The sequence below is a fragment of the Macrobrachium nipponense genome, chromosome 1, assembly GCF_015104395.2.
Source record: "Macrobrachium nipponense isolate FS-2020 chromosome 1, ASM1510439v2, whole genome shotgun sequence".
Lineage (NCBI taxonomy): Eukaryota > Metazoa > Arthropoda > Malacostraca > Decapoda > Palaemonidae > Macrobrachium > Macrobrachium nipponense.
Window position 1 is genome coordinate 171,171,864 of NC_087200.1, and position 27,104 is coordinate 171,198,967.

At 39.0% G+C, this 27,104-nt stretch overlaps 1 protein-coding gene across 1 annotated transcript; it reads left to right on the forward strand.

The window, feature by feature from the left end:
- Positions 1-215: 215 nt before the first annotated feature.
- LOC135218996 (ATP-citrate synthase-like) lies at positions 216-27,104 on the forward strand. Its single transcript, XM_064255433.1, has 6 exons — positions 216-306; positions 4,157-4,213; positions 15,505-15,636; positions 15,957-16,081; positions 23,445-23,560; positions 26,904-27,104. Exons 2-6 carry the CDS (start codon positions 4,206-4,208, stop codon positions 27,102-27,104), a joined length of 582 nt encoding a protein of 193 aa, XP_064111503.1. The 5' UTR covers positions 216-306; positions 4,157-4,205.

Sequence of the window (27,104 nt, forward strand, 5' to 3'; positions counted from 1 at the left end):
TTGGTTACATGTACCGTACAGCAGGTAGTGTGTTTAACAACTTTTAAAATTGCAAAAAGTATTGTTGAACAGTAAAGGAAACACCTTATATCCAATTAGAGATAACATATCTGCACTGTTGGTTGTCTTTTTACCAGAGTTATGCGAGAAGTTGCAAAACACTAGGCCATCCAGTACATGTATTTGGTAATGAAACCATATGACAGCTATTGTGTCCATGGCTTTGGAAAGAGGCCAATTCCTAAGGAACCTGTCGTAGAAAGTCACACAGCAAACTTCCTTCTCCCTGGTGGACAGAACACAGCAGTAAGTTATCTTGTGACTTGAAAAATTATTTTGTTTTGACCAACCTTTCTAAACTGCTTCACTATTAGGTCCTCTCAGGTGAAATTTTTCAGGTTTTGTTTATCAAAATTAAGCTCCATGAGGGTTTATTTTTAGGCAAGTATAAAATTTATGGTAAAGTGGTGTATGTCAAGATAACTCTTTTGTTTTGCTATTTTGTTTTCTAAATTTTTGTAGATCATGATGTTGTAGCCTGGTCTGTATTACTGTATTAAGTAGAATAAGATAATTGTTGCGATTTATTATAGAGAACTTACAGTGGTGCTAAATTATTGTTATAAAATGGTTTAAACTTACTGAATTGAAGAGAGAAGTGCATAATTGAACCTTAAATACAGTACAGTAATTTTTTATTTTTTTGTGTGTGTGTGTGTGTATAGGCCTGTATCAAAGACAGACTTTGTTTTTAATCATAGGGGAGCTATGAAAACTGTGATGAAGTGTATAGCAAATGAGATTAAGTATAGGCCATTGAATTGACTTAATTTTTTTAAATAGTCATTCACATGCACACTTAGCCCTCTCACTACTGTAACAAAATCAAAACTACCTCTGCATACACACAGTACCATATTATAAGATTATGGTTTTTCCCCAAACCACTGAATCAGAGTCAGATTTTTAGATGCATATGAAGACTGGTAAAACACTTGATAGTAGGAAAATTTCAATGGAAAATCAAGATTTTGATGTAAACCTGTTTTGACTAGAGAGGAAAAATCTTTGAGTGAAGGTTGAAGGTTATTTTGAAAATAAGCATTTGCTTAATTTAGTTTTCTCATTAGTCTGAAGTCAAATAAATGGTGTAGGTAATTTGCACATTTTAATTTTAAGTAAATTTTAAATATTTCTACTGTATGCTTTTTGTTTCCATCCCATGTATAGAATTACGTATAGTGAATTTCTCTTTAGTAACAAGGAAGTTTGTGATAATTTTTATAATTTTTAAATAGGGCTTTAAAGTTATTGACTGATGAGGAGGAAGCAAATTGTGATTATGAAAATGGGAAAAGGATAACTTTTAAGTGTCAAAATCATCTGAAAGGCAAGATTTTGTGATCATGTGTACTGAAATACGTACTAGCTTGAAAATTTGTGGTACTGTACTCCATAATAGTTAACAGAGTCAGTAAATACTTACTTTTATTTTTTAAGATTATTCATAGTAGGAAAATTGTAGCAATCTTCTGTTTCAGCGCTAGCTGTTGTTTAGTGGTGTTATCATGATAGATTAATTAGAAAATACCAAAAATTTGAGTGTCTTTTCAGTTAGAACTCTTTAACACTGTTTAAATGATTGTGAAACGTCAACACTTTTCTTCACTAGTGGTTTTTATCCATTTGATATCACAATACCTATGTCAAAATACTATGTTCTTTGGAGTATCTGCATATTTTAGATTGTTGAAACTTTCCTAATAATTTTTGTACTTTTAGTAAGTATGTATTGGTCCTCTTAACAATTGGCATAGTAATGGAAAGAGCTTTTTTTATATACAGTATAAGTTAAGCGTGAGAAAAGAAAAAGACTAGAAAAATTGTGCAAAAAACAAAATGTATTAATCATGGAACAAATAAGCACATCATAGTAGCCCATGAGAGGTGTGTGTTTTCTTTAGTTTACCTTGGGACACCTCTGCTGTGTTATTTTCAGGATTTTGAAATTACCATTAGTTATTAACAGGGAAGTTTGAGTGGAGATTACGCATTCTTATCTTTGGAGACAACATTCAGAGAAGATCTCAAATTGTGCTTCATCGTTTCTGGCAAACCCGTTCCCTTCACTTCAAATTGTGGCCTTGTGAGAGAAATAACCTGGATTATTGTTTTTCTTAATTACCAAGCGGCAAAATTGTTGGTGCTCAATTAACCCTCAATACGTATTTGTCCTCAAAGACAGTAAGCGTTCATGGCAGCTAAGAGACATCTTGCAACTCCAAAATGTAGCAGGTAAAACCTTGTGTTTTAGCAAACTTGAAGCCTTTTGGTAACTATGTCTGTGAAACAAAGTTGCTAAGCACATAACACTTGACAAACAAGAGCGTTTAGCGAATGGAGAAATTGGTTATTGAAACAAGATTCTGGAGTTGCCAAATGTCACTTTAGCTTAGTGCAATGTTTACCAAAAATTCATTAAGTCAGGTGTACTTATGTAGTTTCCATTATTGTTATAATGTCTAGGGTATAGGACAAGCTCATCTCTTCATGGTATAATTTATATTTAGGCTCATTATTTTTTCTTTTTTCACTTGTAATTTAGTACATCAAAATTCTTGTATAGATGTCTTGATTAAGGATGTTTTGTATACACAAAAGCTTCCATAATTAAAGAGATTTTAGTAACCAGGGTTTTCTTCATCTTGAGTGGTTGAAGCAGTTATTGCATTAGTTATTAGGCAATTAAAGGTACTTTGTAATGAGGATCTTTGTCCAGTAACACCAAGTTCCTGAAAATACTTTGCCATTGTCAAGTAGAATTTGTAGTTGTGACATCTTCCAGCTGCAAGAGATTTTTTAGATATGTTGATCTGTTTTACCCATCACTAGTACCTACCCCTGTCTGCTACCATGTTGCTACACTAGTGCAAAACAAAGACTAATTTGATTTAATATGCCTTATGTTGGGAGTAAGAGTCTTATTTGACAGTATTTATGATACTAAACACTACATTGTTATCTTAGCAAATACTATAAGTTTTGCTTTACATGCTATACTTTTCAGAGTGTAAATTTACTGATAACATGTTTTTTTATATGTAGTCTTGGTACAGTCTTCATTATACTGACTTATTGCATCTTGTGATCGATCATATGCAATGGTTTTAGTCTTGTAACCCTTGCATAATTTTCCATATAAGTTGAATACAGTATCCCCGCAGCTTATCACATTCTGCCAGGGTCTGGCCTTTTGAGCAGTAACAACATCTGATAAGTAACAATGGCAAAGTAGTATAACTTGCACTTGAACACTCAAGATATCCTTAGCTAACAATCATTCATTTATCTGCAAAGTGTACATTATTTCTAAAAAGGTAGACAAGTTTAAAATCATGTGAATAATGTAGCTGGTAAGTAAAGAAGTCTGAGAACATAGTCATTAATGAATGATTGATATAATGAATGATTGATATACAGATTTTTTTTCTAGAATGTGGAAAGAGAAAAATGTATAGTGTGTAGGATACTTATTTGACAAGAATTTATTATGATTGGAGTCCAAATAATGAAATGGAAGTCTGTTATCAGAACCTGTCAAGGAGACCAGTTTCTAATCCACTGAATGATACTTACAGTCTATGTTTTATAGGCAGTGTTAGATAAAAATTGTATTTAGTAAGTAGTTTGTTTTTATGGAAGTATTTATTCAGGTAAAAGTTTACCCTGTAATTCTAAAGTAATTACAGATATTAAAATAGTGTTGAATTGTTTTTAATTATATTCTGTTCTGCCTTGAGAGATGTGAATTGTTATATTCCAATTTTAGGGAATGTAGAATGTGATTAGCAGTGGGCCTTTACTAACAGTAAACTCACAAACATCACATGAGTGATAGTGCAGAAATTAAATGTGAGAAGTGAAAAAGCAACATAGGAATGATACATATTATAGTGTTCATGGCAACAGGTAACTAAAGTGAAATACAGAATTATAACTAAATTTGGAGGCAAAGCAAGAGAGAAGAACCCCTCCGGCATGTTTTTGCAACACTGGATTTCAAGACCTTTGTTGTGGATGATCGGAGTTTTTTGTTAGAAGAAAGTCCGTTGTTGTGTATGTGAGAGTAATTTTAGTTCTGTATTTTCTTTATTAGTGCTTCACCCCTGATCCCACATCCAAGAGTTCTCCCATCCATCAGGTAAATGCAGAGGTAGAGAGTATATTTTATTTTTATATTTCCACTTCTGCATGTGTTTATGTGTTAGAGTAAAAATGACCTCTATCCATAGTTATTTTTCAATTTTTATGCATGCTACGGGATAAGGGCAGTGATAAGGTAGCTATAGAATAAAGCTGTGGGGCTGTGTAGCATGGTTTTTCTTTCATCTTTTATATTAGGGAAGATGTGTGCTTTGGAGTGTGTCGTGTAGTATTTGTGTACTTGAAATGTTAAAGATGCATGTGCAGACAAAGAAATCAAGTAAAGTGCAGTGTAAGAAAGTGGAGGCTAGTGTAATTTTTATACACTTATGGAAAATTTTAAAAATTCAGATGTTCAGCTTCTTATAAAATGTTTTTTTTAGTAAAGTTGCTCTAAATTTTGAATAGCATCTCTTAATTTTTAATATATTGAAAAATATCTCTATCCTTTATTGTATGAAAAGTATGTTGTTATGATGATTTTGCTGGCTTCAGCAATCTGCAATAATTGATTGAATGAAAGCTGGCATGCATGTCAGAAAAAGTTTTCATATATCAAAATTTTACATGTTTAAAATAGCTAGAAATTCTTACAGTTCCATCACCGGTATTGTTAAAGGATTTTATAGTTTAAAGTTTTTCTGCAGGTAAAAATTTTGAAACATGAATTGGAGGTCTTGGAATAGAGAAGTTGCAAATCTAATGTTTGCCACCTTAGTGGTGACAGTCTTTTCCTAGTCCCGTTTGTTATGTGGACTTTTTTAGATAATGTTTAAGCTTAACTGGAGTTGTTGGATGGTTTCTATCAATTTTTTTTTCTCTCTATTTTTGTACACAGTTGCCTTCACTGCCACAAATGGTTTATTAAACATTTAGGCTTTTGTTATTCACACTTACCCGAGTGTGACTGGACCCTCTGGTCAATAATATAGTATCTTCTAAGTCCAATAGATTTAATTTCAAAGCACAAGGAATTATGTGATGTGATTTGATTGAATTTTCTATTCAAAATAATTTTAGCTTGAGATGGTTTTCATCTGTTCATACTTTTTTTTTATACTTATCTTAGGGAATTTATCTTCTGTACATGTTTGGTGTTGTCTTGGGAAATATGTGAAAGTGTTAAAGATAGTACTACGAGAAATGAGAAGCTAGCAATAAAAAGGTGAAGAGTGCTTCTCTTATATCCATATAAGAGTGTGCTTGTTTTAAATATTTGAGTTAATCCAAACTAAAACTTCTTACAGTTTTCTTTCTGAAAATGGAAAAGAAACCCACAAGGTTACTGAGTATACTTGTTTACTAGTAAGGTTTTTGCATAGTAATATGGAGGAGTTATGGAGTTCCATTTGACAACGTCTGTGTTAGAGAGAGAGAGAGAGATAGAGAGAGAGAGAGAGAGAGAGAGAGAGAGGGTGTAATTGCTGGATGTGGTAGCAATTGGATTGGCTGTTGGAGAGTTCTGGGTTGTCTGCTGGTGCCATTAGAGATCAGAGTTCTGTTTGGTTAATTTTCAGTCAGTCTTTGGTGAGAGCTGGTGACAGTTAGTATATTGGAGGAGTCTATTGAAGGTATTGGAAGTTGGTTGAGTTTTGTTTTGTTGTTTTGTTGTTGCTAAGTTTGATGTTGTTTGCTTTGGAGTTATTGTGCCTGTGCTGTGGGATTTGTTGTGCTTTTGAGTTCCTGTGGGTTGTATGTGATTATTATAGTTGAGGGTTGTTGTTTTTGTTGGGGGCTGTTGTGGTTTCTTGGTGCGGTTGTGAGTTGTTGAGGGTTGTTGTTGATGAGCTGTAGTGATTCTTTGGTGTTGTTAGTGGGTATGTGTGTGTTGCCTTTTGGTGGTTTTTTTTTTGTTGGTGATTGTTAGTGCAGTGGTCTTTTGTTGTGGTTGTGTTCCATGAGTTTGTTGTTGTGGTCCGGGTTGTTGTGTTGTTGGTTTGTGTCTTTGTTGTTATGTAGTTGTTATAGTTGTGGGTTGTGGTCTTTGGTTGTGGTGTTGTGGTTCTTGATTGTTGTCCTTGTTGTTGTTAGTGTTCCAGCAACCTCGACCAGTGGACAGCAAAGCATAGCCCTGAGTATCTGCAGTTGGGTGAGTACATGTGTTTGTGTTTTTTGTTCTGTGTGTAGGTAGGTCAATTGTCCTGCATATTCCGTAGTTTAAAGAAGAAAGTGTGACTGAGGGTGAGTTGGGCAGCTGGGTGATTAGGTTTATGTGGGGTGGGGTGGGGTGGGGAATTTGCCCGCTTGTTTTTTTAAGCTTGTGATCCCACCACAGTATTTTACTTGAAACTCGAACTGCTTTCAGGCCCCAACTGTGGCCCTTTTTCACATCTCTTGAAAAAGAGCCACAGTTAGGGCCTGAAAGTCCTCAAGTTTTAAGTAAAATACTATGTAAATACAAGTAAACAAGTTATGTGCAGTAACCTTGTGGGTTTCTTTTTCCAGTTTGAGTTAATTCTTTGATTTTAGTATGAAAATTAATAAGGAAGTCATCCGTTCTTGATAGCTCTCTATTATGATGTTCAAGAATATTAACCCTTATGGATGGGGAAATAAAATACATAATATATATCGATATGCAGCTCCTCAGGCCTGGTAAACTTTGAGGTCGGCCAATTTATGAAAAAACACATCAATGGAAAGAGGAAGATATGCAAATATACATGGTGAAAGAAAAAAATTCCAAAAAATTTTCCTTGCCTTCCACGAGAAGTTTAAAATGACTATTTACAACGCCTTGTGGGGCCTCTTTTACAAGAAAATAGTAAAGTTTTACCAACTTATATGTTTTTTCAAATAAGCAATTTTATTTTATTTTATAAAATTATAATTACTGCTCACACAATACCAAAACAGTATAAATAAAATCAGTAATGAATTCTTAGTATATGTTGAAAAATATTTATGTAAATTTATCAAGAACAAAGATTCAGTAACTTATTTTTACTTTTACATGTCTTTTCTAATATTTCTTTGCACTTTTCTTTGTAAAATTACATTTACAACTGACATCTATAGTAAAAGACAAGAACAAAACCCCAACAGCAATCCCTTGGTATATTTTATGATCAATTTACAAGAAAACATTGTGTGAGACAGACATAATCATTCCCCTTGAAGTTACAAGCAGAACTGAAGTTCTGAGATGCTCCATTTGTGGTTTAGCCAGTACAAAAGTTGCCATTAGTGAATTTATAGGGGTACAGAAGTATTAGCATCTCTTTCCCGCCCTGATTCTTTCCAAATTGATGGCGCTTAATATTGTTTATCTACAAGATCAATACGTCCACCACCCCAAACCTGTTATTACTAATCTCAAGGATCAATCTGTCCATTAAGGCTTAAGTGTAAATACTGTATTTGCATATAAGCCTTTTATAGTGTCCATTAAAATTACATATAGATTAGATTTTACTGGTCTATTTTTCTAAATCCAAATACTGTAGTAAATTTCCCTTATGATAAGCTGCTCCGGTTTCTGTAGTTTGTTTCATTCTTTTTTAAGGCTATGATTCTAGGATATTGTTTATTGTGTTCTAGGATATTATTGTTTGTGTTGCACTGTTTTCTTTCTTTTTCCTCTTTTTTTTTATTTACATATGCACTGTGGAGATGTTATCTATACATATATGTACTGTTCCATTTACTGTTATGTGCATGTTAGAAAGATTAGTAATTAGTTTAGATTGTTTTCTTCATGTTCAAGGTGTATGACTTTCTTCATACAAATATATAAGTAAATGTTTCTTTTGCTTTTTTCCTAGGGCCCTCCATCAGAAATTTCGTATTTGAAGGAAATGTTTTCTCCAAGCTTGAAAAGGGTATCTAAGTGACTAAGGTTTTAGTGTGTTTTCCCAAAATGCTAACCTGTGTAGTATATCCTTGTTGTCTTTATCTTCACCTGAGCATTGAGTGTTTTGGCTTTTTCAATTTACATAACAGTCCCATGTGCTTTTGTAGTGTAGTTTTTATGCAGTGTTGCATATCTCATCCTTAGGGCTTACTCTAGTTGTAGTCATTAAGGTATGGGATGTATTTTCATTTTGAACTGTAAAATTCAGAAGTACGTATAATATTGTACCATATGACATTGAAAATGCTACTAAATATAGTGTAACTAACAAGTTGAGCATGTTGAACCTTAGTGATAGCCCCTTGATATTGAATAGAAATTAGTGAAATAATTTTTGGAGTTGACATTTGATTTTAGTATTTACATGAACATTTCCATTAGTATTAAGCTAACAGATTTTATCTTTCTAATTAGCTTACAGTTAAGATTTGAATAGTTTTATAAAAAAAATTTGGAATTGTATTTGCATGTTAATAAAATGAGTATACAGTTGTAGAAATGAGCATTTATACAATTATAACTATTAACTAGTGTTGAAACTTATATTTCTTATGAAGACCATGTTGTCTTAATGTTTTACATTGTCGCTGCATTTACAATTCCTCCCTTACTTAACCCCGTTCTAGTAGTATAGTATACCCCCACTTGGGAGACTGATATTTTACTGGACTCTAGTTTGAAACGACTGTCTAATCTTTAGACACTCAGGGCTCACCCACTGGATGCATACTTGAGTTGCAGGTGAAAATTGGAGCAAGGTGAAGTTGAAGGAAGTTGGACTGCTAGGTGGGAAGAGACCAAAGGGGGTAGAGGGAAATTAAAGGCAGAGAGTAATGCAGCCCCAGGCACACAGCAGGCAATATGCTCCCACAGCACCAAGATGGACAGAAACAAATACAAAGTGTGTTTGAATAAATTTCAAAGAATGCTATTGACCATGATTTGTTAAAATTAGTGACTTATTTTGGAGTACATAATGATCACTGTGCAGATAAGTTTTACAGGTTACAATGTTTGAAACATGTACCTCATTGAATAAGAATAGTATTTTATGTACTGCATTTGGTTAAAAGCTTATGGCTAAAAGCATATACTGCCTCTGCAAATTCTTTAACTTTAGATAAAAACTAATCTTCCTCTCTCTGTTCAGACTGACAAACACCAGCATGTGAGTGTCATTCAAAGCAATAATTCCCTTATGTATTTTAGTGGATGATGTTAGTAATGAAAATTAAAGAGTTACTGTCTTTTCATAAAAAGTAATTGATTGAAAACAAAACTTTTCATGCAAACCCATCACTTGATTAGCCTATTTTGAGCACACAAAACTGTCTTAGACACTTCAGTCCCTACTAAACTAAAGGAAATAGCAGTTAGCTGATAATGTTGTGCATGCTTTGACAACTCCCCAGGTCTTTGGAAATATGTCGTTATTCATGCTTTCTGATCCAGGAGCTTTAAGAAAGGCTAGTCTGGGAGGTTGTAATTCTTATTATTATAAGTAAGGTTCAGTGAGTTTGTGTCATAAATTTTATTTTGTTTAAAGAAGTTACATATATATATTAAAATATATATATATATATATATATATATATATATATATATATATATATATATATATATATATATATATATATATATATTATATATATATATATATATATATATATATATATATATATATATATATATAATATATATATATATATATATATACACTATATATATATATATATATATATATATATATATATATACTATATATATATATATATATATATATATATATATATATATAGATATATATATATATATATATATATATATATACATTATATATATATATATATAGGCATAAAGTGGGATAGAAGTAGAATAGCCATCTTCCAATCCGAATGAAATGTTTGTTTCTCAACTCCAGCATACCAATCGTCCTGTATAGTTCCTCTTTATGAAAGCACTTCCCCTATGTTTTTATAATACCGCTCCATGAAGGGGTTTCACAAGCAGGCTCTTCATCAAACAGGGAAGGTGGTAGTTTAAAAGTACAACCCTCAGAGTGGAAAGATCTAGCTCTGGTCTCCAATCGCCCATAGCCTTTCGAACCAGGAAGATTTGACTGTAGAACCCTGGTGAAGGACAATGAACTTCCTTCACTGTGCCCTTGTCCAACATCTTCGACACTTCCTTCCTGAGAGCTAAGTGCTTTGGAGAGCCTCCAGCATAAGTCAGGTTGAGGAGGGGATGATCTGAGAGGGGGAAGTGAGGCAAAAGGTAGTAGGTACCCCTACCGATGAACATCTACTACCTACTTCTCCGCTCCGTGATATTGTCATTTGGCCCAATGGCCTGCCGTATTGACAACCTGCTCTGCCTCTTTCCAGCCCTCTACCTGGCTTGGAGGAATGGGACCAAAAGGGATGCTGCTGCTGATTTGACTTAGATGGAACCATAGGTTGAGGAGTCCTAACAAATGCTGACTACCTGGGAGACTTCCTCGGAGGAGATCGCCAGCCCTGCCTTGGAGGGGAAGGAGGGCGAGAACGAGCTTCTGACTTTGAGACTGCCTGCTGAACTAGCCTGTCCTTGGTATCAGCATGCCTGTGGTCTATCACATCCTCCAACTGTGTCCCAGGAAAGAGAACCTGCGATTCCAAGGAGATCCCCATTCCGAAGAGAAGACCAGGACCCAGGGTCACTGAGTAAGAAATGGCCTTATTGACAGACTGAAGCAACCTGGTGAAGGAAGGAGAGCTGATGGAACCTCCTTGAAAATGACACGACGTTCTCTTGGCCACCGCAGACCACCACAAGTCCAGCCGCTACACAGTTTGGAAGATAGAAGAATCTTCGACTCCAAAGTTGGGGCCTCTTGAGAGGACAATGAAGGGCCTTCACCCCTCACCTGATCCAGAGTTAAGCCAGTCTTTAAATGGATCATGTCTGAATTAACACGACGAGACATCAGCTGGAGGGGGAGAAGCTTAAACAACTTATTTATTTAAATGCAAGGATCCATCCCATTCCAAGACCAAAGCATTCACATGCTGCAAAATCGATTGAGCATGACCCTTACATGGGAGCTCAAACGATGCTTTGGCATCCTGTCTCAAGCCAAGCAAGGCCTCTATACCTGTAGCAGTCATAGAAGATGGAGCCTGTGTCCTCCCTGCAAGATTATTCAACTCATGAATGAGAAAGACGACAGAAACTCTTGAGTCTCTCCGTCCTCTAGATCTGGCACAGGAGACCGATGACATGACAAAGATGGCCGAGAAATCTCCTCATCCCTCCTGGCAGCCACTGGAGAACCTACTCTCAGAGTCCAGGGGACACCCCTTCAACCAGAAGGACTACACCTGCGGATAATAGAGGACCTCATGCACGATGACCACGTACACATTTGTGCCATGGAGCACATACACAGTTGTGCGATGGAGCATGTACATGGTTGTGTAAGGGAGCACGTACATGGCTATGCGATGGGGTATGTACACGATCGTGTGATGGAGCACGTACACGGCCGTGTGACAGGGTATGTGCACGGTTGTGCGATGGAACACGTTTGTGGCTGTGTAACGAAGGATGTACATGGTCCAGAGAAGACTACCTACCAAGGGGAGAGCATCCTGCAGAAAGAGACTGCACTCTAAACCTCAAAGGACCATGATCCCTGACTCTGGAAGGTGAGCGATGCAATTAGGAACTTCTCAGAGAATGAGAACAAGAAAACCTAGGCCTCTTGGACATAGGAGAAAGACAGTCCTTTCCATCACACAGAGGAGAAGATAACCTACTACAAAAAAAGAGATGTCCACAGCTGACAACAGTCTCACATCTGCGACCCACAATAGCCTCAAATCCAACACTAGCACATCAGTGGGGAAGATAAACAGGTGAAGAAGCTGCAAGTTCTGGAAGAGTAGAAATCCTGGAAGGATCTGGATTAGCAACCTGAGAGGGAAGCAACTTTAACTTCTTAATCAGAGCCTTCTTATCCTTGCGAGGAACTCGAACAGGCTGAAGAGACAATGAACTAGCATGAAGGGGGGAGATGCATCCGTGCTGGGACGATGGCAAAACTCCTCTCACTCTTGGGAGAAGCAACAATGGCATGAATCCTCTAACATCTGACTGGAGAATGAGGGGGAGGAGGATGAGAAGGCTATGGAGAAGGGAAGGGAACCCTTGTCCTACGATACTTCTTGCTAGAAACTCTGGAATACCTCTTGCTAAACACAGTCCAACCTATCAATCATCACTGTAAAGAATGCCTCTGAAGGGTTGCCAATCAACTGTGATGATGCCAGGGACAAGGCTGGGAGTAACATCACTGAGGCTGACGTCACAAGTGGGAAGGCTGTTGGGAGTGCTATCATGGTATCTAGTCTGGCAGCCTGAGTCAATGGCCTTGCTGATGGCAAGATAAAGGATGACTCAGGATCTGTCACAGTTGTCAATATTGTCCCATTAGGTAGCAGCACACATGAGCAAAGTACGTAATGCAGACCAGGAGGAGGGGAACCGTTGAGGGAGCTGGAGTGTGAAGGCAAGTAGCCATAAAATCGACAATATGCCTTCCAAGGAGGGGGATACCTTGCAGGCCTAGGGAAGCCTATATAGCTGTCATCTTGTGCGAATCTGAATTTGAAACAGAAGAGGAAGATGGTGTCATCCTCTCTGTCCCGGGAGGAAGAATACCTTCTGCGAGAGAGGGGCAACGTTATATACAAACTCACCCTGCGCATCTGCTGGTACTAACAAAAACAAATAAATTGAAGACAAGGAAGGAGACAGGGCATCAACGGAAGACAGAGCAGAAAGAAAAACTTGGGAAGAAGGGGGAACAGCATTGTCCACTCAGGGAGGCAAAAAACTCTCCACTGCAACAGGCCAAGAATGACGTTCAGGGCAAGGATTAGTAATATTATAAAAATTTGAACAGCACCTACTACAAGTTGAATGGGGGTCAGTCAGAGAAGCTAAAAATCTGGAACAGGGCGATCCTTGGACTCCCGGATACAAACGTGGCGGGTCCTAGTCTTCTTGGCTGAATCCACGATAACACATAGAAGACACGCCACTCAAAAGATAAATAAATTGTTGGCAAAACATAGAAACTGGCTTGGCCGAAGGAGAGCAAATGCGAACATCCACACTCCAAGGCAGTCGAAGAAAGACATTGCATCATGGGATGCAGACATGGTTGGTAACTAGTCTTTACCTCATATACACATTGTTGCCAGATGCCACAGATTCCTTGCATTACAATCTTTGATTGTTTTTAACCGGTTTCCAGTTGGCACTAAGAAGACTAAGCTTTGTTCCACATATGAACAGTATGAAGTTGTGACAAAGAGTAAAAGAAAAGTAAAATTGGTTCAGTTATACTACCTACAAGGTAAATTAATCCAAAAAGTTTATAGTCTAACTTTTGCAGAAATCCAAATGTGCCAACAGCTGAGAAAATAAACTAGCCTGTAATTTGCTAATTAGTTAATCCTTACTGATGTCAATATGGAGTGAGATTCCAGCAAAACTAATAAATACACTGGGAATGCAGAAATGCAAATATATATCACTACTTGAAATATAGCAGCCTGGTACTATGCTTTTTTAATTAGCAAAAAAAAGCCAGTGCTTTGTCAAATTTCTAGCCAACTGCAATCCTTCAAGAATGAAAAATATTATATGTTATTAAAATTACCTATCTTTCAAAAACTTGGGAAAGTATGGTTAATTCTTTGTTTCACATCTGAACAAAATGCTCATATAACAGGAAAGTGAATGAAAGATGAAAATAAAACAAAGATTACAATTTGAAAGGATAAGGAAGTGTAATGTCTAGAGATATAACACGTGGAGACAACGAACAGCTTATGTTATAATGACATAGCTCCCCGAGACCTGAGGATCTGCTCAAGCATGTGGTAGTACAGGGAGATTGTTATTTTTCTTTCTTTAAGTTCACTAAGGAGTCTTAGGATGCTTTTTGTGGCTGCACAATATAGCTTAATTATAAGTACGTACATAATGAGAGTGTGATGGAACAAACTGATGTGTAATTCATGCTAATTTCTTCATTGTCCATGACCCCTAAGGAGAAATTAAGGTGAAGAATGAAGTTATTAGAATGAAAAGCATTGGAATGATTTTAAAGCTTTTAATGTCACTTAACTATGATGGTGAGATTAGATTAAATTATTCAAAATTAAGTTTTCTTTGGATCATCATCTTTTGCATCACAAAGAAGAATTGTCTTATTTTCTTTGTATAAGGACATGCATTGGTTCAGAATATGTACAGTATATTACAGTACATACGTATATAGAAAAAAGCCTGAAATTAAGTTCTTTTACTGTATATCTAATCGTATCCTGAATGAAACTACTACTCATTAATTCAAAACTGCAGTTATTTCTCCTGTTGGTTCATGCAACTCTCTTGTGACATATTGACACTAATTCTTAAAAATTAAATTTTTTTGATCAGGATATAGCTAATTATCGTGTTCATTTTATATTCTCTGATGCTATTATAGGTGTCACAATTCAGAGACGTGTAAAGTACAGTGATGTAGTTTTCATATTCATTTGCAGTTCCATGTAATTTTGTATGAATTTTAGAATACATAATTATTATGCATTATGGCCTTAATAGTGACACATTGTAGATGTTGTGGATTCTTATTTTTAGATTGATTAGGCATCTGTGCTATTATCACCCCTCACATTTTACACATCTTTTTTCTTTAGTGGGGAAACTTTTGAAGTTAATTCAGTCTTGTGCTTTTTCAGCCTAGATTCTGATCTGTTCTACTTCATCACCCATGCCTGTTTTCTTGATATTCCTACTGGTTAGCCTTCTGCAATTTGAGTATCTACCACTTCACCATCTCTAGTTGCTCCTCCCAATTTTTTATTTTTTGCATAAATCTTGGTAACCTTGAGGATTTCAGTCAGTTTTATAGCCTTTTAACACATTTCTGTGCTACTTTTTCATTTCTGTCATTGATTTTGGCATTCTGTTGTCGCACCTTTTTAGAATTATTTCAGTATCCTTCATATCCACTGATGTCAGTTGTAGAGCAGTATGTATGGGCTTTACACTTTCACCAGGGATTGTCACTTTGTTTTCTAATAAGAGACTTACTATATATATTGAAATAATAGTCTAGCAGTATCGTCCCACTTGATTCATGCTATTGCTACTCTTTTTCTTAGTGTTTCTCTAGTCTAGTGTAACCCAGTATTTATTGCCATATTTTAATTCTATAAACATCTTTACCTCAGACAGTGGTTACCATAAAGCATAGTCAAAGATGCTCTGAATCTGTTTTATTATGAAGTTCTTTTTCACAGTTCTTTTTCCTTCAAGTTGTTTGCCAATTTCATATGCAAATTTTGTTAAGTACCACATGATATTTCATAAAAACATCTTTGCTTTAGCAATCTCCACGTCCAGAGCGCAAGACAAGTGCAATGGAGCACTCAAAAGTGGATGCAAAAGCGTCCAGCGAGCAGCTTTTCCAGAAAAATTCAAAAGCCATCATCTGGGGCATGCAGACTAGGGCTGTACAGGTATGGAGAATGATGTTATGTACTGTAACTGTTTTTAAGTATAAATAACACAATAATGTTTCAGTAACTGATTTTTGTTAATGCTTACCCTTATGATAGATACGTATATGCAATATGTTAAGTAATGTGAAGTAACAAAAACATACATACTGGCTAATTTTTATGAAAGGCATTTGACTGGTTCCTTTTTTGAAGTTTTTATTTTTTATAATCAAATATTTTCAGATTTAAAAATAATCCAATTCCTTATCAATACGATTACATACCTCATTTTTTTTTACATTTTGAAAATATTTCATTACTGAATGGAAACATTTCAGGGAATGCTTGACTTTGACTTTGTGTGCTCCCGAACTGAGCCATCAGTATCAGCCATGGTCTACCCATTTACGGGTGACCATAAACAGAAGTTTTTACTGGGGACATAAGGAGATTCTTATTCCAGGTTTGTGAACTAAATTCTTTAAATTGTGAACTAAGTTCTTTAATTTGGCCTTTTAAAAATTCTGGGTGAAGAAAATAATTAGGAACAATACTAAAATGTAAAGGTAGCTCATGTAATAGTCAAGTAAATAAAGCCGTCATAGCAAGGTTGCATAGAGGTGATAAACCACTTTTAAGTCTGTGTAGTCCACCCCATAATGTGTCCCGTTTCTCCAAAATTACTTTTTGTTCATGAAACTTACCTGTCAGATATATATATAGCTGTATTTTCTGACGTCCGACAGAATTTCAAGACTCGCGGCACACGCAGTGGGCGGCCAGGTGGTAGTACCCATTCCCGCCGCTGGGAGGCGATATCAGGAACCATTCCCATTTTCTATTCATATTTTTTCTGTCGCCGGTGCTGGAAACAACTATTTGCAGTACCTCCGTCTAGGATTTTTGGATTATCTCGCTTTAAATTATCTGGATTGACTTTTGGTATCGACTCTGGATTGTTGGATTGGCACGCGTAATAGTGGATTGGTTTTTTATTTTGGATTGGCTTTTCTGTGTACATGATGTCGGGATCAAGTACAGGGAGTTTCAGAGTGTGTGAGGAGTGTGAATGTAAGGTGAGGCTTCTTAAACCTTCAGTTGATCCTCACACAGTTTGTATGGAATGCAGGGGGCATGTTTGCTTGGTTGATGATCGGTGCAATGAATGCAGGGATTTGTCAGATGATAAATGGAAGATGTATGAGACCTATCGGCGTAAATTGGAGCGTGATAGAGTCAGGAGGTCTTCCTCCAAGAGCAGTTCTACAAAAGGTAAGGAATGTAATATTTCTCCTCCTCTAACACCGGTAGATTTTGTTCAACCTAATCCTGTGTTGTTGCCTTCGGGCCCTATTGCTGTGTCTGGAGAAGGTAATGCCCTTTCTCTGATTCTCGAGTCTATTCGCGCTCTTGAATCTAAAGTGTTGGCCTTAGAAACTGGCCCTGTGAAAGTTTGTGATCGTGCCCCTAGTGTTGTGGGGGGGAGGGGGCGTCAGATCGGCCCCATGATGCGCCTAGACCTCTATCGGACTCCCAGGACTCAGGGAGTGGGTATGTCGAAAGCCGCAAGAGGGTTACGGGGGCTCCCCACCGATCTGGCGTCCCTTCGGCAGCCCTTGTTGCTAAGTCCCAGGCAGCCAAGGAGCGCGCACAGGGCGCGCGTCCTGAAGGATTGCTTTTCGTCCTCCGAAGCGTCCTCCCCGCGCAAGGGGTGGAGCGCTCGGAGAGAGACTCGTCCGCTGAAAAGGACTTTTCGTTTTGAGGACGCTTCACGTCCTATATCACCGCTTTCTTCAGAGGACGCGTATGACGCTTTTCCTCCTCAGAAGAGAGGTAGAGTCTCAACCGACGAGGACGCTGGGTTGCGCGCACAGGCGTGTTCCCCTGAGATGCAGGTAGCTGTACCTGCGAGAAGGAAAAAGGAAGGAGGCATCCCTTCGCCCCTCGCCTTCTCGCAGGGTCAGTCCTGCCCCTTCTTCTTCGTCACCTACGAAGAAAATCCTTTTGTCCCTTCAGGACCAGATTTCGTCTCTCATGGCTCAAAGGACTCGCCCAGCAGCAGTCGAGCCTAAGCGGAGAAAGGACGTCAGGCTGCCCGTCAAGAGGACGAAGCAGTCTCCTTCTCTCTCGTCTCGTTCGTCTCTCTCTCCTCCTCCGGATCGTCACCGTTCTCGTTCTCCGGGTAGATCTTACGCTCAGCAGGACGCTTGCGCTTTCGACAGGACGCTTGCTACGCGAAAGCAGGACACTCGGCACCGGAGCTCTCCGTTCGAAGCAGGACGCTTTTCGGACGAGGCAGGACCGCTTTTTGAGGACGCATCAGGCAGGACGCCTTGCCTTGCCTAAGCAGGACGCTTTTGGCGCCGATCTCGTTCAGGAAGCTCGTGCTTCCTCTCGTAGGACGTGTCTAATAGTAAGACAGTCCCCGTCGTTTCAAAGGACGCTCTAACTACGTTCACAAGATGTCCGTCCTTCAACAAGTTTTAAGGATCGTCGTAAGGGCGATTCCGTGCCTGAAGCGGTAACTTCCAATCAGCGGAAGTCTTTGTTTAGACCTAAGCCTGCTGGACGTACGCCCTCTCCGGATGGACGTTCTCCAGTTCCTCTTAGAGAAGAAGGGGAACATAGTAGTCCAGCGGAGTTCAGTCGAAGAGGAACCTCCTGTAGCTTCGGCTGTCTCAGACTATAAGGTTCTTGTGCGGCTGTTACGTTCGTCCTTCGGGGATAAGTTTTCAGCCGGCAGCCCCTAGGTCTCCTCCCTCTCAACTTTTCGTCTTCTAAGTCAGTCAAGACTCCTGAGTTTGTCGAGATGAAGACGTCGCTTTCAACCAAGAGGGCTTTCAAGAAGCTCCAAGATTTTATGTCTCGAAGGAAGGACCAGGGCGGCAAGACCACTTTTGCCCTTCCTCCCTCTAGACTCTCCGGGAAAGGAGGCATTTGGTATGAAACCAAGGAGGACGTGGGGGTGAAGGTTCTTTCGTCCGCTCTTGGGGACTTCTCCAGTTTAGTTAGACGCTCAGAGGAGGTCCCTCTTATCATCTGCAAAGGTGTCCTGGACTCCTGTGGAGACGGACCACCACTTGAAAGGACTGCTGCGCACGTTGGGAGTCTTCAATTTCTTAGACTGGTGCTTGGGAGTTTTGGACCTTCAGTCTAGAAGCCCTGATTCTATCAGTCTGGGGGAGTTGTCCAGCGTGTTGTCGTGTATGGACAAGGCCGTCAGGGATGGTTTTCTTAACGAGCTTGTTTTCTCATTTTTGGAACAGCTTTCCTGAAGAAAAGAGCTCTTCTACGTAATTTTACCGCTAAGTCGGTTTCTCCCTTCCCGCTCAGAAAGCGGAATTGCTCTTTTCGCCTCTTTCGGACCATCTCTTCCCCACCCCAGGCTATGGTGAAAGATCTTGCGACTAGTTTGCAGGAGAAGGCGACCCAGGACCTCTTGGCACAGTCTTCAAGGCGCCCAGCAGTTCCTTCTACATCTTCGTTCGTGAGACCCCCGAAGAAAGTCAAACCCTTTCGCGCACCCCCCTCGAGAGCAGCTCCTCAAGGGAGAGGTTTTTCGAGAGGAAGAGCTTCATTTAAGCCAAAATCTACCAAATGAAGATCTTGTCCTTCAGACGCCAGTCGGGGCCAGACTGAAGTTCTTTGCGGAGGCATGGAGGCAGAGAGGGGCGGACCCTTGGACTCTCAAGATCGTAGAGCAAGGGTACAAGATCCCCTACAATCCTCCTTCCTTTAACATCAACTCCAGAGACCTCTCTCCGACTTATAAGGGAGGAGAAGAAAAGCATCCTTTTCGATCTTTTAGACCAGATGGTCGAAAAAAGAGCGGTGGAGCAAGTCGTGGACCTGGGTCACCGGGCTTCTACAACAGGATTTTCCTGGTGCCGAAGCAGTCGTCGGGTTGGCGCCCAGTCCTGGATGTGAGCAGGCTCAATCTTTTTGTGGAGAAAAACAAGTTCAAGATGGAGCGCCTCAGTCAGTGCTAGGAGCCTTGAGACCTGGCGACTGGATGGTGTCTCTAGACCTGCAGGACGCGTACTTTCACGTCCCCGTCCACCCTCTTTCAAGGAAGTACCTGAGATTCGTCTTAGGCAAACAGGGTTTGCAATTCAGAGCCCTTTGTTTCGGTCTCAGCTCGGCCCCGATGGTTTTTACAGTAATAATGAGGAATGTAGCGAGGTGGCTGCATTCTTCAGGGATCAGGATATCCCTCTACTCGACGATTGGCTGATCAGAGCGTCGTCGAGAAGAAAATGTCTGGAGGACCTTCAATCAACGTTAGCCCTAGCAAAGTCCCTGGGCCTTTTAGTCAACTCCGAAAAGTCACATCTGACCCCGACACAGTCCATCGTGTATCTGGGGATTCAGATGGATTCAGTGGCTTTTCGGGCGTTTCCATCCCAGGAACGTCAGCAGCTAGGCTTAGAGAAAGTCTCAGCCTTCCTAGGGAGAGAGGCTTGCTCGGCGAGGAATGGATGAGTCTGCTGGGCACCATTTCCTCGCTGGAAAAGTTTGTCTCTTTGGAAGACTGCACCTCAGGCCTCTTCAATTTTTCTTTGCGGAAGAATGGAAAGCCAAGGAGGACCTGAATGCGATCCTAAGGATCTCAAACCCAGTGAAAGACCACTTAAGATGGTGGCTCGACCCTCAGAAGTGCGAGAGGGCTTATCCCTAAATCTTCTGAGCCCCGACCTAGTGTTGTTCTCAGACGCTTCCATTTCCGGTTGGGGAGCAACACTAGGAGGGGAGGAAGTGTCAGGCTCCTGGAGAAGGGAACAGGTAGCCTGGCACATCAATGTGAAGGAACTGCAGCGATCTTCCTGTCGCTGCAGTTCTTCGAAAAGGCAAAGTGTCAGGCAAAGTCATTCAAGTCAACTCAGACAGTACCACAGCCCTTGCGTATCTGAAGAATCAGGGAGGAACTCACTCCCGATCCCTTTTTCTCCTTGCAAGGGAAGTTCTGCTATGGGCAGACGTAAAGCAGATCAAGATCCTGACGAGATTCGTGGCAGGGGTACAAAATGTCAGGGCGGACCTTCTCAGTCGTCGAAATCAATTCCTGCCAACAGAGTGGACCTTGCGACCAGGAGGTCCCTGTCAAGCAATTATGGAGACTGTGGGGACGTCCTCTAGTCGACCTGTTCGCTACGTCGAGGACGAGGCTTCCTCTGTATTGCTCCCCGGTCCTGGATCCAGGAGCAATTGCGTTGATGTGTTGCTCTGGAGCTGGACAGACCTAGATCTTTACGCCTTTCCTCCATTCAAGATCATGGGGGAAGTCATGAGGAAGTTCGCAGCTTCAGAAGGGACAAGGTTGACTCTGATTGCCCCGATGTGGCCAGCAAAAGAGAATGGTTCACAGAGGTCATGACTTTCCTTGTGGACTTCCCAAGAACGTTGCCCTGGAGGAGAGATCTACTCAAACAGCCTCACTTCAAAAGGTATCACCAAAACCTCTCCACTCTGGCTCTGACTGCGTTCAGACTATCGAAAAGTTGGCCAGAGCGAGAGGCTTTTCGAAAGCAGCTGCGAGAGCAATCGCTAATGCTAGAGAGCCTCTTCAAGAGCTGTCTACCAATCAAAGTGGGCCTCCTTCAGGGCATGGTGCAAAAAGGAAGGAATTTCCTCTTCCACGACCTCTGTGAACCAGATAGCAGATTTCTTGCTCTACTTAAGAAATGTGCAGAAATTGGCAGTCCCTACAATTAAGGGTTATAGGAGTATGTTGTCGGCCGTTTTTCGACAGAGGACTGGACCTCTCTGACAACAAGGATCTCCACGATCTCTTAAGGTCGTTCGAAACCTCCAAGATTCCACAGGCAAGACCACCCTCATGGAATCTCGATGTGGTTCTTAAACATCTAATGTTAAGTCCCTTTGAGCCTCTCCACGAAGCTTCTCTACGGGACTTGACGAAGAAAGCGCTTTTCCTAACTTCTCTGGCGACGGCGAAGAGAGTTAGTGAAATCCAAGCGTTCAGTAGCCTAGTGGGCTTCAGGGGGACAACGCTGTCTGGTTCGTTGAGCCCCAACTTTCTTTGGCTAAAATGAGAACCCGTCTAATCCTTGGCCCAAGAGCTTTGAGATCAAAGGTATGTCGGGTCTCGTGGGTCAAGAACCAGAGAGAGCCCTGCGCCCTGTCAGGGCTCTCAAGTTCTATGTTCATAGAACTAAAGAGATAAGAGGTCCCTCAGGTAATCTCTGGTGCTCGGTGAAAAGACCAGATTTGCCATTGTCAAAGAATGCTGTGGCTTTCTTTTTGAGGGACGTCATTAAAGAGGCTCATTCATCTTGCCAGAAGACTGATTTGAGCCTCTTTAAAGTGAAAGCTCACGAAGTCAGAGCCGTAGCTACTTCTCTTGCCTTCCAAAGGAATATGTCTATCAAAGATATCCTTGATAGCACCTTTTGGAGGAGCAATTCCGTATCGCCTCACATTACCTCCGGGATGTGAGAACGATTTACGAGAACTGTAGTTTCTTTGGGGGCCATACATTTTCGGCAGACACAGTTTTGGGGGCTGAAGGTAGCTCTCTTCCTATCCCTTAGCTTAGTTTAGGTTAGTTTTATTGTTGTGTTTTTGGTTGATGGTGTGAGATCTTCTGTGGAAATCTCCCATTCTTTAGTTTAACTGTCAGGGGTCTTTTGGTTAGTTGGTCAGTGGTGGTCGGTTGCTGTGTTACTCCCATATGTTTGGCTCGATGGTCTTGTCACGTTGAGGTCACGTCCCCGTTGACAGAGCATCCAGAGTGCACCAGCACTACAGGTCTACACCTGGCTGGCAACTCTGATAAAAGCAGAAGCAGGCTTAAGTGACAGTAATCACAGAGTCTACTTTGCTAACAGGTTAAGGAACCAAGAAGTACATCATTTACTAATTTAAGTTTCCTAAAAAATCCTATTCTGTCTTTTCCCACCATCCGAAGGTTGGGATTCAGCTATATATATATCTGACAGGTAAGTTTCATGAAAAAAATGTTATTGTTATAATACAATTAAGTTTGTTCATACTTACCTGGCAGATATATATAATTAGAGTGCCCACCCTCCTCCCCTCAGGAGACAAGGGTCATGAATAAGATTGAATAGAAAATGGGAATGGTTCCTGATATCCGACCTCCCAACGCGGCGGGAATGGGTACTACCACCTGGCCGCCCCGCCCACTGCGTGTGCCGCGAGTTTTGAAATTCTGTCGGACGTCAGAAAAAATACAGCTATATATATATCTGCCAGGTAAGTATGAACAAACTTAATTGTATTATAACATAACATTTTTTTTTCTTCTCCAAACTCTAATTACTTGTCTGTCACAAGATCCACTGTGGTTAACATTTTCATAAAAATAAATACTCGTATGTAATGTAATGCATAGGTCTGGTAACATTCAGACAACCATATTAAACAAACAACCTTCCTGGTGAATCTAATTCATAGGAAATTGGCAGTAGGTATTAAAATGAATGGGTATAGACAGCTTAGTGAATTAACAACCTTATCCTTTTCATCTACCTATATAGTGCTTGTTTTCTCCTATTGTTTATTTACCTTTATATTTCTTATTGTTTGATTATCCTTCATACTTCTTGTTCCATGCTTCGAAAGCCTCAGTTTGAAAAGTACCCATATACAATATGTATTTTGTAATTTCTTTTATAATATATAAAATGAAAACCACTTTCAGTTAGTGACATGTATCTTGTTTTACGTTTAAGAAGTCTTGACATTGTAATTACATTTACCACAGTATTTATCACAGTACATGGTAGTATAGTGAAGCTGTATTAGTATTTCAGATTGTTACATGCATTGTATATTTTTTCCAGTGTACAAGAATATGGCAGATGCCATGAAAAAACACCCTGATGCTGATGTTTTAATCAACTTTGCATCTTTGCGATCTGCATACGATTCAACGATTGATACTCTTGCATTTCCACAGGTGTGTATTTTTGTATTTGTAGAGCATTAACAAAATCAATAAAAACTAAAAAAAAAGTTTATTAGTAGTAAATTTTGTTGATGTAAAAATGTAATTTCTACAAGCAAAATTAAATGTATTCTACAAACATATTGTTTACAATAGTATTCGACTTCAGCAAATGTCCCCCAGACTGTTTCAGTTAAAGAAAACAGCATTAGATAGATAAGATTGTGTATGCACCCTCAGGACCTTGGGTGTTCATTATGCTAGTAGTATTTGATTTTTCCATGAAATCCAATACTGTACGAAGAGGTCCTAAAGTGTGTGTGGTTATGGGAATTGGGAACAGCTTAGAGCTGTGCTAGGCTAATATAAAAACTTTAGTCTGACCCTGAATAGCTCATAAAAATGTTCTATTAACATAGAAAAGCTTAGCCTACCCAAACTAGTATTCATGGAGTAATTTTTTTTCTTTTGAGAGCAAAAGTGGTCTTTACCTTTTTCGGTCAATCACAAAAAAATGATTGACAGATAGGTATGTCAGTCTGTGTGTGTGTGTGTGTGGGGGGGGGGGGGGGGGGGGGGGGGGGGGAAGCATGGCATAGGCACGGTCTGGAAATGAGCCTTTGTTAGACAAATGCGCCTTCATGCTTTCATGTACAAAGGGGATAGGGGAAATTTGTCTGGATATGACTGAAAAAATTTGGTGGCCTGATAGAGGCATTTGTGATGTCTTATTTTTTTATGGCTAAAGAATTTCCTTTAAACAACTGTTAAGATTTTATGTTTGTAAATAAGAAAGTTATGAAATTATGCTAAATTTTGTTTAATTTTATAGCTTATTGAGAATGAAGTTGCATATTACAAATCTTTTAAATAAATGTAAAATTCAATTTTCTCAACTCCAAAATTCTGAAAGAATTAAAACATCCAGTCTTGTATGCTTCCTATTACAAGGTAATTTTCAGTTCCTGTACTTAAGGGGGCCGGCCGGCCGAACGCCTATATATGGAGGTATAGGGCGAAAAATGCAAAGTCATGAAAAAATTCATGGAGCTTCATATGGCAATTGAGAATACGTATACGAAATATTTCGTCAAAATTCCTCTTACTTTCGTAGTTACAGGGTAATTAGTTAACGTAACTCAATAAGCCTAAAACATTGATCCGTACAAGAAAATGCAATATTTCCTCTATTATCGTAAATTTTGATAATTATTGTCAAAGAAATTGGGAGATGTAATGGCATCTGTAGACTTCCCCCGAGTCGAGAAGGAGACTTCAGGCCAAGTCCACTGTCCTGTCCTGTAACAGTCCTGATTTAGTGCGATTACAGACGTCCGAGTAGTCTGCACGTTCCATTTCACCTCTGACATACGCCTGCGTTTACGTATGTTTATGTAGGTTTTTCGGCGAAGAATTTCATCATGCCAATGAGGAAAAGACAAGGAAAACATCTTGCTAACATACAGACGAAGAAAAATCGCTCAAGTATTATTACAGAATATCATAATATAGTGTAGTTATGAGTGAAGAGAGTGGGGAGGGTTGCTTAGTAACGCCCCCGTCTTGCTTGACAGCACACGTCACTGCTGTGCCCAAGGCTACGACGATCTTTGAGCAAAGAGATCTTCATTCATGATAATAACAAAGTTTTGTTTTTTAAAAAACCCAAAAATGGAATATGAAATTCATAATAATCATGATTTATTAAATTGTCTTTGTAAAAAAAGAGTACGCCTTCGAGTTTCACCTCTTGAAATTCTCTTGCATTTACGTTTGTTTATCTTTGTTTCGGGCAAGAATTTCATCATTGCCAAAAGAAGAAAAATACAAGGAAACATCTCGCTAACATACAGAAAAGAAAGAAAATTCGCTGTAATAAGCTGAGTTAGCGAAGGGGAGAGAGAGAATTGCGTAGGAAGGAGTGCCCCAGTTTGCCTCAAGCAGTGCCCCAGGCTGCGATATATGAGCAAGGGATCCATCATTTATGATTAAAATTTGATAAATAAAAATAGTTTTGGTTTATTTTAATACAAAAAAGAAATATACTTCATAATAATCATTATTTATTAACATTGTCTTTATAGAAATACGAAGGAAAACTTTGAACGCCCGTATCTCAAACTATACTTATTGACCTTCTAAATCTATCTTCTCACTTAGTTTTAAAGCTATAACATTGAAATTTGGTATATAACTCAGGAAGACTTATAGAACAATCAAAAATAGAGCCCTTTTTTTTTTTCCAATTTTTGTTTCGTATTTTTTTTATAAATTTTTTTCTCCTGATTTATAGGGTTTATTTTTTTAACCATATTGAAAAATTCATATCTGCAAAAAAAGGACTTTTAGAAAAAAAACAAAAAAACCTCTCCATTCGATTGAGGTCTACATCAGGTCTATATATGGTAGTAATCCCAGGTCTTAATATTAAATATCAAGGGAGGAGATAGATTTTGAAAAATGGTTATTTTCGGGATAAATAAATTCGCTGCTGGTCACAAAAACTGAAGGTCAGAGGCGAAAATCATATGCGTTTGGAGATGTCCCAAGTCACCTTATTAAGTGGTATGAATATCAAAGTCCTGTCCTTGAAAAAGGGGCATTAGCCGGCCGGCCCCCTTAAGAATTGGCAATCATTATTAATCAAAGGTAAAAAAAAAAAAAAAAAGTTGCTTTCATGAATTTTAGTAAATTGATTTTGAGTCATTGTAATAGTATGCGTTCTGAAATTTTAAGATCTGCGATTAAAAGAAGTGTATAATTACACTGTATATGTACTACAGAATGGGTAAATCATTGTCCACTACTGGAACAGAAAATAATTGTTAATAACAAAAGTATGAAAACAGTTCCATAAATAATTTTCTCTATAGTTTTTGTGCTATTCTTTTTTATTTCATTGTGCAAGCACTCACTTGGAATTCTGAGATGTATGGTTAGAAGAATTAGTACAATTGCTTCAGCAAAATGTAGCTACCTTACCCTACCACCTCCACACTTCATGAGTTTGGAACATAAATGTTCGTTCCATTACATACCTTTGGATTTGGCAATTCACACTCAGCATTAGATAATAGAGCAACTTCGTACACTGCTCTGCCATCGTCTTTTACAAGTACTTAGAATTCAAAGGAATAGGTTGACCATGAATTTAGGCAGTCATAGAGTCCAAGAAAATTGGTTAACCATGAATTTAGGCTGTCATAGGTAATGGGTTTACTGTGAGGTGAACACTTTAAAATAGATGATTGAATTTATTTATGCACAGAGATATTAAGAATATTTCTTTTTATTATTTGACTTAATGTATCTGGGACTGTTAGATTATTAATTGTCCTGAACTTCTTGATTTCAGGTTCGCACTATTGCCATTATTGCTGAAGGTATTCCAGAGAACTTGACAAGAGTATTGATCAAACGTGCCAAGGAAAAGGGAGTATCAATCATTGGGCCTGCAACTGTTGGTGGCATAAAGCCAGGCTGTTTCAAGATAGGCAATACTGGAGGAATGATGGACAACATATTACATTCCAAACTTTACAGACCAGGAAGGTAA